Genomic DNA, 15,553 nt, shown 5'->3' with positions numbered 1-15,553 from the left:
TTTACATTAACTAATGTACTAAGCGACTATATAACAAAGTTTGCCCTTTAGCTATGCTAATTAACACTGTTGTGGGCTCTGTTAATTAACATAAGTACCACACCCCCTCAGAGTCGTGTTAGGGAAATTTTGCCTCCATTCTTATCCTTTTTCGTGTTTTGCTGTCGTGTTTTGTTTTTGTTTCAGCATTTTTTTTTTACTTATCATCACATGGCCAAAGTTCAAATATCTAAGCAATAAATTTTATAGGCACTTGCACTTCAAGCTGTCCATCCAGTAACTCCTACAAGTCGAAGAGGGCGATAGGCGTGGCCAAATGACATTTGTGCGTGTGACAATTGAGAATTTGTTTAGTGTCGTGTCAATTAAATTGAGGGGTTCCAAAATAAATGAATAAATGATATAGTTTCCTTTTTTTTTCTCTGTTGGTAATTAAAGGATTCTTAGGTTTCCTTTCTCTATATGGAAAATTGTCATTTGAATATTTTAAAAGGCGTGGGAGGATCATTTTGGCCTTCCCTCTTTTGGAATTGACATTAATGACAGTGACGAGCGAGCCAGCGCGGTGGAAGGAGTGAAATAAAGGAAGGAAGGGAGTTGGTGGTGAGCGGCTGTGCATTGAATACAAACAAACAAAATAGGCAAACAGACAAAGAGAAACAATTGCACGTACGTTGAGCGTAAGGAAAGCAACAGAAACAACAATCAAATGCCATGGCAGGATGCGTGTGGCACTCGGCAATGCCAACGACAGCGACGACAACGACAGGACCAGAGAACCGGAGTCGGGCAGAAGGATGAGAACGTGGCCCAACACCAGACAAACGTCAACACACACAAATGGCAACTGATTGCAATGCCAGGCAAATCGGAGTTTGCCTCCATGTGTTTGTCTAGCCTTACTACACCTTCTCCACCTTTTCGCCCGTCCCGTCTGACACTGACTCTGACTCTCCAATGGTTTTTCATCATTTTCCCCTCTTTTTCTCTGTCTGGTTTCTTTTGCCATTAAAATCAAATTGCCAGAATGAGAATTCATTTTTTTTTTTCTTTTTGGCAATTTTTGGTATACATTTTTTTTATGATTAATAAAAGTAAAAATCGCATAGAATCGACCGACGGCTGCTGCAACTGGCGACCTTCAGACCAGCTATAGAGAAGGGTGGTTCATTCCATTACTCCTACTCACACCATAGCCAGTACTTTCGCTTAATTTCTATTAGCATTGGCTGCGGCACGCGGCTAAGGTTGCTGAGGTTACCACCAGTCGATAGAGAGATGGGTTGGTTGGTTGGTTGGTAAAAGTTTTAGAGGTGTGGGGGGGTTGTGGGTGTGGGGTGGATGGAAGGTTGTGATGCCGGTGCCGGGTGGCGAATGCAACTGTCTGGCAAACTGTCTGCCTAGCTGGCCTGTCTGTCGCACTGCCTGGCTAGATGGCGGGCTCTCTGGCTGGTTTTTACTGTTTGTATTTCTCATGGCACTCGATGTCAGTCGTCAAAATCGTTTCGTTTTGTCGTTTCCCTGGTGGCCGGCCATCCCAACAGTTGCTTCATTACTTTCGTTCCTATTTTCTGATTTTTTTCTTCGTATCCTTGTTTATGCTTACCCAAAAAAATAGAAGTATGACAATTTTCTCACCATGTTTGTAATGCAAGGAAACCAAACGCAATTACTGGCCTCTTAAGCAAATATATTTGTATTAAAAGAAAAATATTCATAAATGTCAAAATATTGAATTAAGTCTGATGTAACAATAGGAAAGTTTATATATAAGATTTAGAGTAGATATTCCTTAGTAGATTAAATTTAGATTTGATGAATTTCATTTAATTTAACTTTAAATGTAATAAACTACAATTTTTCTAATTTCGTAAAAAATCGCGATTTAGTAAAAATTAAGTTTTATACAAGAAAAATAAAAAAAAATCTCAAATAATCGCACATGACCCTAACTTTATCAACCTATTTTCGACCGATTTTGTTGCATTAAACATCAAAAACTAAAATGTAGATTTCAAATTTTACTAAACTTCAAATTTTTGTAATTCAGCTTCTGTATAATACGGTTCATTATGTAATTAGATGAGAGAAAGTTTCAATAGATCTACTAGGTTCATTTACAAAGAGTGATTTACTAAGTATTCAAATACTAATCGATTAATCTGATTGTTCTCAAAGAATTGTGTTTCAAAATTTAAAACTAGATTTTAGATTTCATTTTGCAGATTAGATTTAACTTAACTGAAATTTTACAGTCATTTATGTATAATATTATATTCTCAAAGGAAAATTTCGATAGTGATAGATCCAAATGCAAACAATGTTTCACTATTAAAAAAATTAAACGATTCTAATAGAATGGTATTTAAAATTCCGAATATGAGTTTAAATTGAAATACAATAAAGTATTAGTCTCTGTAAACGTTTTATTACTCGCTTTTACTCTTAAAACATTCATATATGCAAAAAATCAGAGTCTCTGTCCACATGGTCTGTCAGTTGTATTAAGCATCCATTAAAGGGCATTTATTATTCGTATCAAAAAAGAGAATAAGCTGCCAGCATGTTTTGTGTTGTGTTTTTCTTTCTCTCTCATTCTTTTTTTGTTTTTTGATGGGCGATGGGCTTGTTTGTTTTAGCAGGTTTTTGTGTAGCTTGTTGGCAAGGATTAGCTGAGGCCTCAAGCCTTAACCTGTTATCGCTGCAGTCGCATCTACATTGTAGAGGTGGGTCGAGCGGTGGGAGGGCGAGCACCCACATTAAATGCATCGAATTACATTTTCTATTAACCCAAGCGGGGTCGACGTCGGCGGGCGGTCTCTTTGGCTCTGGCTACTTTGTTTTTCCCTCTCTTTGTGGGGGACTGGGAGGGAGGGAAATGTTCTGCTTGTTTGTTGCTTGTTTGTTTTACAATTCATTTTTTAACGCTTTTCGTGCTGTGATTTTCTTGTTCTTGTGTCCTTGTCCTCTGTATCCTGTCCTGGTCTTGGTCCTGCCCCAAAGGCTGTCACTGACATTGTGTTTTGGTTTTGTTTTGTTTTTTGCCTTGAACCTGGCTACTAAGTCCTGATTGCATAAGTTGTAGTTGTTGTTTTTTTAGTTGCGTTTTAGCCGCTTTTCACCGACTGCTGCAAGTTAAAGTTATGAAAAGTTTTGTATTCTTTCTGCTTTTCTTTCTCTTTAAGCGCACATTAATCAAAGTTTTTTGAAAGCATTTTATATGGCAATTGTTAAGCTTGTTTGACAGAAAGAGACAGAGACACACACACACACTAAAAAAGAGACAGAGACAATAAGAGTATGAGGAAGTGAGACAGGTAAAGGAAACCGGGGAAAACCTACAGAAATTTTACTTTGGCAAAAGCATAATAAAAATTCCCCTAAAAACTTTTTGTCGACTTTTTGTGGTCAGGGACTTGTCGTCCGTCCTTCTCTTGGGCAAAAGTGCTGCGCTCCACTGGCTAGTTTCTTCCAAGTCAAAGCCAAGTCTGTGTGAGAAAATGTCTGAAGGTTAGCACACACACACACACATACACTCAAAGCTGTGGCTACTGTCTAATTGTCTTTGTGTCTGCGGCCCCTGCGGCCTGACTGACTGTCTGAAGTGACTTATGTCTAGCCTTAAAAACCCCTAGGATCAGAGCAGGAGTAGGAAGAGAACTTTGTTGCATTGGAAATTGAAACACGCGACGCAGAGAAATAATAAAAAAAAATGTATATGCTTTCCATACTTATATATACCAGAAGCCATGGATACACAGCAAGACGAAGAAGCATTACAGGCATATGCATAAATAATCAGTCACGGAAAATGCTATTCCAGACTGGCTGCTGCTAGGCTCAACATTAAATGATAAACGGGAGCGGTTAAACAAACGGCCAGGGGTCAAATGGGATTCCCACTGAAAGCGTCACAGAAAAAAAGTGCCAAAAAGAAAAATCTATTTTTTCTATTTAAATTGAATTAAAATTTCATATTTTCCTGAAAAACTTTGGGAATGATGAGATCCACTCTCTTTGGTTCAGCTATACCAATTTACTTCATCTTTTATATAAGCAATCTAACATAAGCTAAGACAATGTTTAGATGAAAGCCTTTTTGGAAAATGTTTGTCTAGCCAAAATATTGCTTGCTATAGAATGAATTCCTGTAATTGATTTTAAAATTAACAATGGCTTATTAATTGCATAGTTTTCTTATTATTTTCTTATTCAAGTTAAAATTTAAAAAGCCCTTGGTGCATGCAATTTAATTACCTTGCTCCCAATATGGGCTGTTCATTGAATTTCAAGAAGTGCATAAAGAAAATATATATCAAAATTAACTGCCTTCTAAAAAAGACTAAATTATAATGAAAGAACATAGTAAATTTTATAATAACTCTCTTATTTAATGGCCTGCTGTGAGCTGTTTAAATTGCCTCTTAAGCTAAAGGAACTAAACCATAATATGGTTTATTAGAAAGATTTTTAACCATTTTTCGTTGCCTCAAACTATGAAGAGATATCCATACATTAATTAAGTAATATTGGCTTCATTTAATTTGTGTAACCACAAGTTAGTTAAACTCTAAAGCATTTCATTCAGATAAACCGCTCCTGTTTTTAACTCTTCGAAATGTCTCAACTCGTTGTTGATGTCGTCTGGTGGCTGCTGGTCCAGTGAATCGTTTGGGTGGAGGGTGAGAAAGGGTCGCAGCAGCAGCAGCTTTTGATGCACTTCAGCTTGAATGTGTCTGCAGTTACCCTTGAAAAGTGTTGCCATTGTTGTTGTTGTTGTTATTATTGTTGTTGTTGTTGCAGGCAGACTGCGTTGCACGTTGCACATTGCACAGCATTGAAATGAGTTCAATACACTTGCTGGTAAACATAAACATTAAGGGGAAATTTTTCATGGCAGGGAAATTTGTTTTGGGATAGTGCGCCTGCGCTTTAAGCATTAAACGACTATTCTAACTATTCTCTCCTTTCTCTCTCTTTTTATCTCTCACAGGTGTTGCAAACAGCCGAAGAGCCGAACGAAATCCTTTGAATCCTTCGTCGTTTGCTGCTGATGTTTATTTAACACAGTTCCTCGTGCCACAGCAGGCAGTTAGTTCGTGTCTGCCACTCGTAACGGAACATTGACGCACACTTCCGAGTCCCCTCAGTGAAATGTGAATTAAAGGAAAAGCCGCGTAAACTTACTTGATCCCTGAGAATACAAAAAATTGTGAACAAATGTCGTCGCTCAATGATAAGGCAAAACAAGCTCAATACTATTAGTTACATATCTCTAATATAAACCGCGCGTGTTGAGAATACTTTAAGAGAGTACAAGCCAAAAAAAAAGGAAAACTCAACGGAAAAGGATCTGGGAATTTATTAACAATTATGTTTTGCTCTATGGCAAGACGCCTTAGGGCCACCTTGCTTTTACTGCTTGGCTGCCAAATCATTTACCATGTGGATTATGCTCAAGCGGATTACGAAAACACTTGGAATTTATATTATGAGCCACCCTGTTGCACAGGAGCAGCTGCTACTGCCCATCATTTAAGGCATCATAAAGGTAAGAAGATGTTCTTTCGAAATTCCTACAATTAAAGTTGAATAAAGAAGAGTTCTCAACATATCTGTATATGCCAGTATAGTCTGTAGAATTTTATGATTTTTAAAACAACATTAAATACTTTTATTTGGAAAGAAAATGTGAGGAAAGTTAATTGAAAACAAAGTTGATTTTTGTTGACAATTTGTCTTTGAGTAAAACAGGATTCAATTTAACAATTAAGAAGAAGCATTAGATTATTTTTTGTTTAAATGAAGAATTTTTTTCGTTGTGGTTTTAAAAAATGTTTGAATACTAAAAACCGAATAATAGAAAAATCATTTTCAATATCTTAAAAAATTCATCTCATTATCTTTGCTTGAAAAAGTTTAAAAATAGTTATCAAAAATATATTAAGTATTTATATAAACGATTGAATTTATCATGAAAATGTCTAATTATATATAATATATACATTCAGCTTTAGATATCTTAGAGTATATTTGAAACATTTTGCTGCTTTCTGATTCTAAAATATATATATTTTTGTACCTATTTATATAAAAATGTGATTTACTTTATGTAAGTAACAACGATTTTAAGCTGGCGCATAATTTATTAAATATAATTCTTTTTTCCTTTTTTTTGTGTGTGGGGCATTAAATATTTAAGACATTGTTCCAATAATAACAATGAAATCGAATTAAATATTAAAAGTAAAGTTAAAGTTATCGACAAAATATAATTTTATTAAACAATTTTCAATCATGTTGAGAATCAATAAATATTTACTTCGTATAGAAATTTAAGGCTAAAAACTTGTTAAATTTTCTTTGTAGCAACATTTTGTTCTATTTATGTAGGCCCTTGTATGGCAATAAGTAAAGCTGGCTTAAACTGTTTTGGTTAAGCTTTTGTGTAATAGCCTAAACACATTCCTTTTTTCTGTATAGAAGAAAAGAGAAAAACTATTTCAACTTTTTGGGGGAGGTGGAGAAGACCATGAAACGAATCGAACGAACCTTGGCAAATAAGTCAACAGCTTAGACAGAGGCGCGAATGGTCCTAACACAAATCGAGAAAGAAGAGGAAAGAGAGAGAAGGAAGGAGATAGAAACACATGTTTGGGGCAATGCCATTTTTGGCCGAAAACTGTTGCTAAGAATAATTTTCACTTTAAGCGGATTTAGTGGCCACGTCTGCTTCAGTTGTTGCCGCTTTGCCTGTGATTTTACCCATTACGCTTCACTTCCGTCGGCGACGAGAAAGACGTGAACGACAACAACGACGAGGACTACGACTTGGGAGGACGTCTGTTATCCTTTCTCAATACTCTGCTGCCATTTTACCCAAAAAAAAAAAGCTATTGTTTTGCCATTGTTTTATTTCTACTTCGACGAAGACATTTCTCTCCTTTTCATTTCGCATTGTATTAGTGTGTGTGAGCATTGATTGTGTATCTGTGTGTGTGTGTGGGTGTGCTCTGTGTGTGTGTGTGTGGCACTTTATAGACTCATTCGCCTGCGTTTCCTACTTTTACTATTTCTTTTTCTTCTTTTTGCTAAACTTTGAGTGCTGGTCTTCGCTTAAAAAGTTTTGCCTTCTCTCTCTCTATATATACATATATATCTACTCTTTCTGTTCCTATATCTATATATATGTATATATACATATAGTCTTAGTTCATTTTGTTGTTGGTTTAATTGCACTTGGCGATTCCAAATGCTGCCGCTTCCGCCACTTAAGCTGCTGCCTTTTTGCCTTTCTCCTTTTCTTTTTGCCTCGTTTTTGTTCTTTTCCCGCTCTCTCTCTCTCTCTGATTCTGTCTCTTTCTTTGCTATTAGTGTTTAATTAGTTTTCAAGTGGTAAGCTGAGATTTTGCTCTGCTTAGTTAATTTGTGGTTAATATTTCTCTAAAAGAGCTTCAATCCATCATATATAGGGATGTTCCAATATTAATTTTTAATTTTAACAATTCATTTTACATTTAAGTTACTAATCGGCTTATGTCGCTTCACTCCGAAACTTCTTTTTTTTTTGCCTTATTTGTTTGTCATGGATTTATTAAAAAGCAACTGTTTATATTAAAACATTTTAAAAATTTTTTGTTCAATTGCTTCAACACTTGCCACAAAGATTGCAGCTCAAACCTTTTCAAAAGTTTCTACTTTTTCCCATGAACAAAATAAAAAAAAAAAAAAAGTTAAGCAGCAAAGAAAAGCAATGGAAACTTCTCATAAAGGTCGCTGGCTACCCAAAAAAAGAAGAAAAAACGAGAAGAAAAGTGTGTGTATATATAGAGTGTAGCATATCTGATGTTTACGTTGTTAATTAAAGAAAAACAACAAGCAAAAGTTTAATGGCGAATATTAGCGAGACTTTCCCTTGCAGCCAGCCGTCGCCTCACCTACCCTTCGCCAGGTGTGGTCCTAAAGAACCAAAGTTTGCGGCCAATGCGTAAATAGAAGCAGAGTGAACACAAAAAAAAAAACAACAACCAGAAGCAAAAGCAACAACAAACTGAAAAGGGGTGTAAAAATACACAAAAACAAAAAAAAAAACCTTACGGAAGCTGATTTTTTCTCTTATAGAAGTTTTTATACCCTTCATTCCCATGGGAGTTCTTCCTAAGTTTTAGTTCGCCATTCAAGCAAAAACAACTTGGCTTCCTGTTAACCTTAAATACCTTAGATGGAGTGGAAAATTCCTTAAAAAATAAAGGTAGTTCCAGGAAACACTTTCACTTATACTTGTCGCTCGCATTCTTTTCTTAGTCCTGCAAAGTCCTTTTAAACCTATAAGTTTACTTTAAATTTACCTTGCATTAAAATTAAACGTTTCTTAGTTTGCTTAGATTGAAGGAATTACGATCTAACAGAGTCAAAACTCGTTGGATTCTTATATTGTCCTTTTGGAATATTTAATCTAAACATAATTCAATCAATATGCAGAAGACATTTGAGAAGATTTTCCAATTAAATATACCCTTTATCCAGGGTATAAAACACCCAAAAAAAAAGGAGAAAAACAGAAAGTTGGTGGCTACAAAAAACTCTTGGCCATACACTTTGGGCCTTATTTCGTGCACGCACGCAAACGAAGAAATAAAAAAGAAAGCAACCAACACAACACCAAAAACAAAAAAAAAAGGAACCAAAAAAAACGAAAAAACTGAAAACTGCGCACAAATGTTTCCTTTTCCCTTTTGCCCCACTACCCCATCCACACCCGTTGCTTGTAAACTTAAAGAATTTGGGGCATTTAGCGTTTTGGCACCCACACCCCGGAGACTTTTTCCAAACAGAAAAAACAAAAAAATAAAGAGGAAAACTTTTTGGCTAACGTACAAATAGACGGGAGAGAGACAGAGAGAGGGCGAGAAAGAAAACTTTGCCCTGGCCAGGTATGTGGCCAGCTAAATTAGCCAAGCTAGCAGCAGTTCAGCAGCAATTAAGCAACAATTTTCAGCTGTAATCGCCAACTAGACAAAGGAGCCAAGCCAACGAAGAAAAACAGCTAAGCACACTAAAAAAAAAACAAGAAAAAAAAACAAACAATACAAAAAGACGAAAAGTTTAAAAAACAAACCAGAAAGTCGAAAGTAAAATCCCACATAAATCCATCAACAAAAATTTCATGCAATTGAATTGAGAGGAGTTTTGTCAACTGTGTGGCATTTGTGGTTATTGTGGTTATTTCAGGATGAAACCATTATAAACACATACAAACACACACATATCCTCAAAAACACATACAATTGATTGGCTTGAGCCCAAAAGAAGCTAATGGAAAATTGAAGAAAATACGCCAAGAATGTAGTAAGAGGGTTAGTCAAGAACTATGCGAATATTTCACCTCTTTTCAATTATATTAAAGCAAATAAATAATCTATCATTGATAATTATATATAAATGATATTAAATACTTTTTAATGCACTTTAATATAAGAATTTGTTTTAATGTGAGCTAATTTACTCTGAAAAGAGGCATATAAGGTAAATTTTGCATTGGTTTGGAATGCATTTGAATCGAAATTTGCAATTTGTTGGCATAAAGGGTTTAAAGCAATTGAAGAATCTCAAGTTTAAACTTATGGCTTAGCAGATTGGCTTCAATTGATGGGCCTTTTCACAAAAAAACAGAATTCCATTAGTCGTGTTTCACCCTAATGTCGACACTTGCTGCGACACACAAAAAAAGAAGGAAAAAGAGCAACCTGTGTTTGGTCCTTGCTGCTCTTTTTTGCCATTCGTTTTTCTTTTTTCCTTTTTTTTTTTTGCTGTTGTGCTATGGTTTGGCCTTAATCCCTAATACGCCTAAAGCCATAATTTACAATGCTGTTGACCCAATTTTGGTGTGTTTGGTGTGTGTGTGTGTTTTCTATAGTAAAAGCAGCTGCAGCTGCATCTGGCTGTCATTGGCCTAACAAATTCATTAGGCGGTTCCAAGTCTTGGAGTGCCATAATTCAAGTTATTTCGTTTTGCTACCAACAACACACAGAAACACTCACATATGTAAGTACACACACACATACATACGTAGAGACAGAGTCATAGTCATAGAGAAAAGCCACAAGTACAAATGCTTGCTCAACATGTAATATATCTTCATACCAAGAGTAGAGAGAGAGAGGAGAATGGGCCAAGAGCGAGACGTTTGGTTAGGGTATGGTATAGTATAGGGCAAGTATCTCCCTACTTAACATCAGTCGGTGCACCGCAGAAGCAGCATCTGTAGCAACACTCAAACATGTGCTGCCTGTACTCTTACACCCATTGAGGAGAAGAGGAGAAGAGCTCTAACTGTGGTTTCTTGTTGCCTAAACAAAGACTAAATGGTAGCACATCTCTCTATCTATCTATCTCACTTGTGAGTGTGTCTATTTGTGTGTGTGTGTGTGTATTGACACCTACATAACATGAGGAGAGTGCAGAGAGCAAGGACACCCAACTAACCATTTGGCAACCAACTCAAATTTAATGACATACAAATTAATTAAACCAAAAATGTTCTTGTCTGTGGCACACAAAATTTGATTATAAAATACAAACTTTTTACTCCATATAAGAGCTCGCATAATACACTCACAGAAATTATAGAGCAAGTTAAGACAAAATGTCAAGACAACTAAACAAATTTGTTTTTAATTTGTAGACCTAGAGTTTTGTGTCTCTTTCGCTTCAACTTTTAGTCCTTAAAAGAAAAAGTAATCACACTTTTCTCTCAAACACATTTCTAGAATAAAAAACCTTTCAGTGTAATCAAATTTGAAATGAAAACAATGCCAAAAACTATCATTTGTATCTGGCTAAATCATATAAAACTAAATATTTCCATTTGATGCTAAAGTGTTGCTAATAGTATGAGTTTTTTTACTGCATTTATTTTAAAACTTTCCCATTGCTAGTGCCAGGCGTAGATAATTTCCTTTTAATGAATATTTTCTGGTTTTGATTATTTTTTAAAATTTTCATCTTTAAATCGGAAAAGTTTTTTTTGGGTTGTGAAAAAGTTTTAAATTCAGATTTTTGTAGCGTAAATAAATGTCATTTAATGTAAATTAATTTAATTTTATTTTTAAAACACATGTCGCTTGATTTAATTAACATCAACATGACCAATGTGGCCAGGATCAGGACCAGAAGCAGGCAGCTCTACCAGGAATTGTTTTCAAACTACAAGCATGTATGAAAGAGTGCCCTATGGTTCTGTTCGTGTGTGTGTGTGTGTGTGTACGTGCGTGTTTTTTTAATTAAACACTTTAAATAAGAACAACAAAAACCTTAACAGGATAAGCCCATGTGTATGTTGAGTAAAAGTGGTGGGAAAAGGGGGAGATAGAGGAAAGTTGGTACATATGTACATATATCTCTGCATATTTCATGTATTTGTCACGCCTTCAATACAAAAAAAAAAGAAGAAACGAAATAAACTAACAATAGTCGGCACACCTCGCTTCAGCACTTATTTACACTCGATTCAATTATCTGTTAATATTTTGGACAAAAATAAAATATGCTAGCTATCATTGGGTAGCAGTAGTTTATGTAGAAGGGGAAGAGAAACATATTTTTATCAACGGGGAGTCCCAATTTAGTACGAGACTCTACGACAATAACGACATTAAAGTGAGACACGCAATTGACCGACCTTTTGGCCCCATCTTTCAACCTCATTCCTTCCATCATCGTTTGCTTTTGGTCTTGATGTTGGTGGTGGTTAAAGTCAATTCCAGTCAGAAAGGGGGAAGAACCCCACACACACACACACACGAACCAGCACACATCATTTTTGGTCAAAACTATTTTGACCATCAGCATTATAATAAGAATCTAAGGGTTGGTTCTGTGCTTTGTGGCCCACAAAAACAGTGCCCAGGCATATTGCCAAAGTTGAAATTGGTTTTTCGTGGCGCATTTTTATGACATGTGAGGTTGAAATAATTGCATTAAGTGCAGTTTTGCTGGGACGAAAACAGGACATGCATGGAAATGGCCTCTTTAAAGCAAGTTAAATTTTTGCATTTTAATGTAATGAAATTTGTTCGTCTTCAGTGTACATATATTCAGCAGTATTTGTCTATTTTCCCTAAGGCTGAGAAACAAAATTAACACATCATTTAATCCTCACACATGCAGACAATAAACCAGTTGAAAAGGATAACAAGGCCAGCGGACCGAAAGCGAAAGAATCAGATGGAGAGAGCTCGGAAGGGAAAAACCAATTTCTAATTAATGCTTAGGCCATTGAAAAACTTTTTGTTCAGAAAAACACAGCAGAAGGCAAAACCAAAAACAAACAGCAAAAAGGAAAAAAAAAACGAATAGAGAAATCGATTGACCCGTTTCCTGGTTTCAGTCCATATAGATAGACAGACAATACGCCCACCTCGAAAGACAATAGTTTGGCTCAATAAAATTATTTCATATTGACTGGGGGAATCCCCCACCATACCTCTCTCATTCTCTCACACTCTATCTTTCTGGTATGTGTGAGTAAGGTGTGTGTGTGTGTGTGTGTATGGTGTGTATATGTGGTGTGTTCAGTCATTTATAATAAATAATAAACGGAGCAAAACAAAAGGCTCACTTTCACATGCAAGCAAGTCAAAGAAGCAAACGAGGAATATAAAGCGCAAACAAAGCCATTTTTCCCTTCTGTTGATGTTGTTGTTGTTGTTGCCTTTGTTGTCCTTGTCGTTGTCTATATCATATTGAAATCTAAGAATTTATTACCTTTACTCACCAATATATGTTAATTGGCTAACAAAACGCCAACTATAAGAAGCAGATATACGAACTGAAGCATAAATACACATAGAGACAGTTCAATGGAGCAACAACAAAAACCAAAAAAAAAAAAACCAACGAAATGGAAAAACCAAATTTCCTATAAGTTATATGAAATGGTGTGGTTTCTGAAATATGTGAATAACTGCAATAGGAAACTTATTTTTATTTTCCTTTAATAATGGTTTAAGGTATTAATTGATCGAAACTTAAAGGAATTTGCCACATGATTAATCTAGAAAACTATAAGTTTTACACACTACTACTCAAGTTGGTAATGGGACTTTAATAGGACAGCTTTTTGGCCAGTTTTTAAACGAGAAAGAACCTAACTTTAGATGCGTCGAAGTTCATTTAGCCTTGCGCCATTTTAAAATCGTTTATTCATTTAAAGCATTTAGGTTTCGTTTTCGAAATATATTTGTAGTTCATAAGGTTTCTCTATATTATGATAAAGTATGTTTAGTAACATTCTTTAAGACGACTTTTCTATATTTCCAGTAAGATTTATTATTATTAAGAAAGTAACTCAAAACTATAAGGTTTAAGCATAGTGCATGTATGTTTCAGTTACAATCTACTTTGTACTTAAATATTCAAAATTAAACTTGTCAAGATACTGATTAGTTGGATACACTTATTACAGCTTATTGTTAGATTTTTATAGAAAGACAAAATAAATATATGTATAGGTATATCGCGTTTTTCCGACGTCCGATCGTCGAACAAGACATATTAACTATATCTACCACTTGATATCGGTAGCTTTTAGAAATTTAATAGTTTCTTCTAAGCTTAAGAATGATATTTCTTACTAAAGTAGACTTTTTGATCGCTTATAATTTACCGATTCGATAAGTTGTCAAACTTAATCTCAATTAGGTATTAAGGAGCATAAATACCAAGACAACTTGCTAATTGTGGGCATGAAGTTAATAGGCACAGACAGACAGACGGACAGGCATGGCTATATCGACTCGTCTTCTTATGCTGATCAAAAATATACATATGTAGTCAAAAACCTCTCCTTCAAACATCTCACTAATTTTATTATATCCTCTACAAGGGTTTACAAATCCAATTTATTGCCAAAAGTTTCAAATTCAATATAAAACACATATCAAAGTCTACATAAGTATATAAATTCGGATTGTAATACTCAAATCCATTGAAATTCAAAACAAATGAATGATATATGGTAATATATATATATCAATATTATACCAGTTTATTCGTTGACCATAATTATACAGTAGTTCCTCTAATATAGTTAGATTTACTTGCTCTGATAATTGACCGTTATATTTGTATTTGGAAAACAATTTTCATTGCTCTCACTCTCTCTCTCTCTCTCGCTTAATATCAAATTTTCAAATCAAATTAAATGAACTTTTCATGCATGAAGCCTTAGTCCAAAAAATAAATGTTTTTTTGTTTTTTTTTTCTGGCTCGAATATAAATCTCAAACATACAATTTTACATTTTCTAGTATATATTTCAATTGTTATGCCAAAATTATGAGTAAAGCATAAAAGCCGCAGCATATGGTAGAGGGGTGAGGTCTAGGTAGAGGGATTGGTTGTTGTGGAGCATTAAATTGCAATTGCTCGCAAAAGTATGCAATAAAATTTTGGCTAATGCCCACAACAAGCAGCTGTGCGGTGACTTTGTCCATGTGTGTGTGTGTAAATGTATACACATACATACATATTAGTCATGCCATACAGCCATATAGAATTGCACACACATAAAACCGCCAATTTAAAAATGAAAACTGCCAGAGAGCCCGCCCTACTCCCCCCCCCTCCCAGACCAGACCAAACAGACCCATGACCATGCAGACGGGGAGTGAATGCCGCATAATTTTCTCTCCTTTTTTGCTGTTACCGCTCAATTTCTGCAGTACCCACACATATGGCGCACACACACACACACACACAGACACCAAGCCAACCCAACCCCAACTTTTCCTGTCTTCCCTCCTGCTGCTGCTGCTGCTGCCTGCCTGCCAGCTAGGGCAAAGGCAAAAAGTGAAATTTAGCGGCTACAATTACCGCGCAATTTTGGCCAAATTTCCTTTTTCGACTGCAATTTGCCACAGTTTCAAAAAACAAAAAAACAACAAACGTGAATGAAACGAAACGAAGAAGAAAAAAGTCAGGGAGAACATTTGGCCGTGTGTCTGGCAAATCATAAAAGGTAAACATATAAAAGCAAATTCAGACGAGGGAAATTTGAAATTCTCTTCAGTCATAAATAAGTTGGAAAGCCAACACACTGAGGTGTTGCACAAGTGCGGCAAACAGAGCTAGCAAGTGGCACTAGCTGGCTAGAGACTTGGTCACTTGCTTGCAACCTTGCGACGAAGCGACGCGTCGCTATAATTTATGCACCCTTCGTTTCATAGTTGAAGAAAAACTGCTTGCTTTTACTAGGGGTTGGGTTTTCATCGTATTGGTTCGGTCTGGTTTTAGTGCTTACACGAGTTTTTTTTCTTTCTTTTTATTTATTTTTGCTGGCTAACCAGACGGCGAAGCTTCAGGGGGGTAAGCTTACCCCAAAATTGAGGTGAAACGGAAATGAGCTACAGGAAATACCTAAAGGCGGCACATACAAACATACATACGTTTGGCCATCTCAAAACGATGTACATATTAAATGCATGTACATATATCTAACTAACTGGTAATTTAAAACAATTTAGGCCACGCGCTTACAAAAATTGAGTTTTGG

General features: G+C 35.6%; 1 protein-coding gene across 3 annotated transcripts in view; it reads left to right on the top strand.

The window, feature by feature from the left end:
• Window positions 1–15,553, top strand: part of LOC6640484 (semaphorin-2A) — a 50,959-nt gene that overhangs the window by 10,491 nt on the left and 24,915 nt on the right. For all 3 annotated transcript variants that reach the window (XM_023174835.2, XM_047010251.1, XM_047010252.1), the window contains exon 2: window positions 4,994–5,551. In XM_023174835.2, the coding sequence (XP_023030603.1) occupies window positions 5,374–5,551 (178 nt within the window). In that variant the 5' untranslated portion in view covers window positions 4,994–5,373. The remainder of the gene's footprint in view (window positions 1–4,993; window positions 5,552–15,553) is intronic.

This window comes from Drosophila willistoni (genome assembly GCF_018902025.1).
Source record: "Drosophila willistoni isolate 14030-0811.24 chromosome 2L unlocalized genomic scaffold, UCI_dwil_1.1 Seg196, whole genome shotgun sequence".
NCBI lineage: Eukaryota > Metazoa > Arthropoda > Insecta > Diptera > Drosophilidae > Drosophila > Drosophila willistoni.
This window is presented reverse-complemented; position numbering and strand designations above follow the sequence as displayed.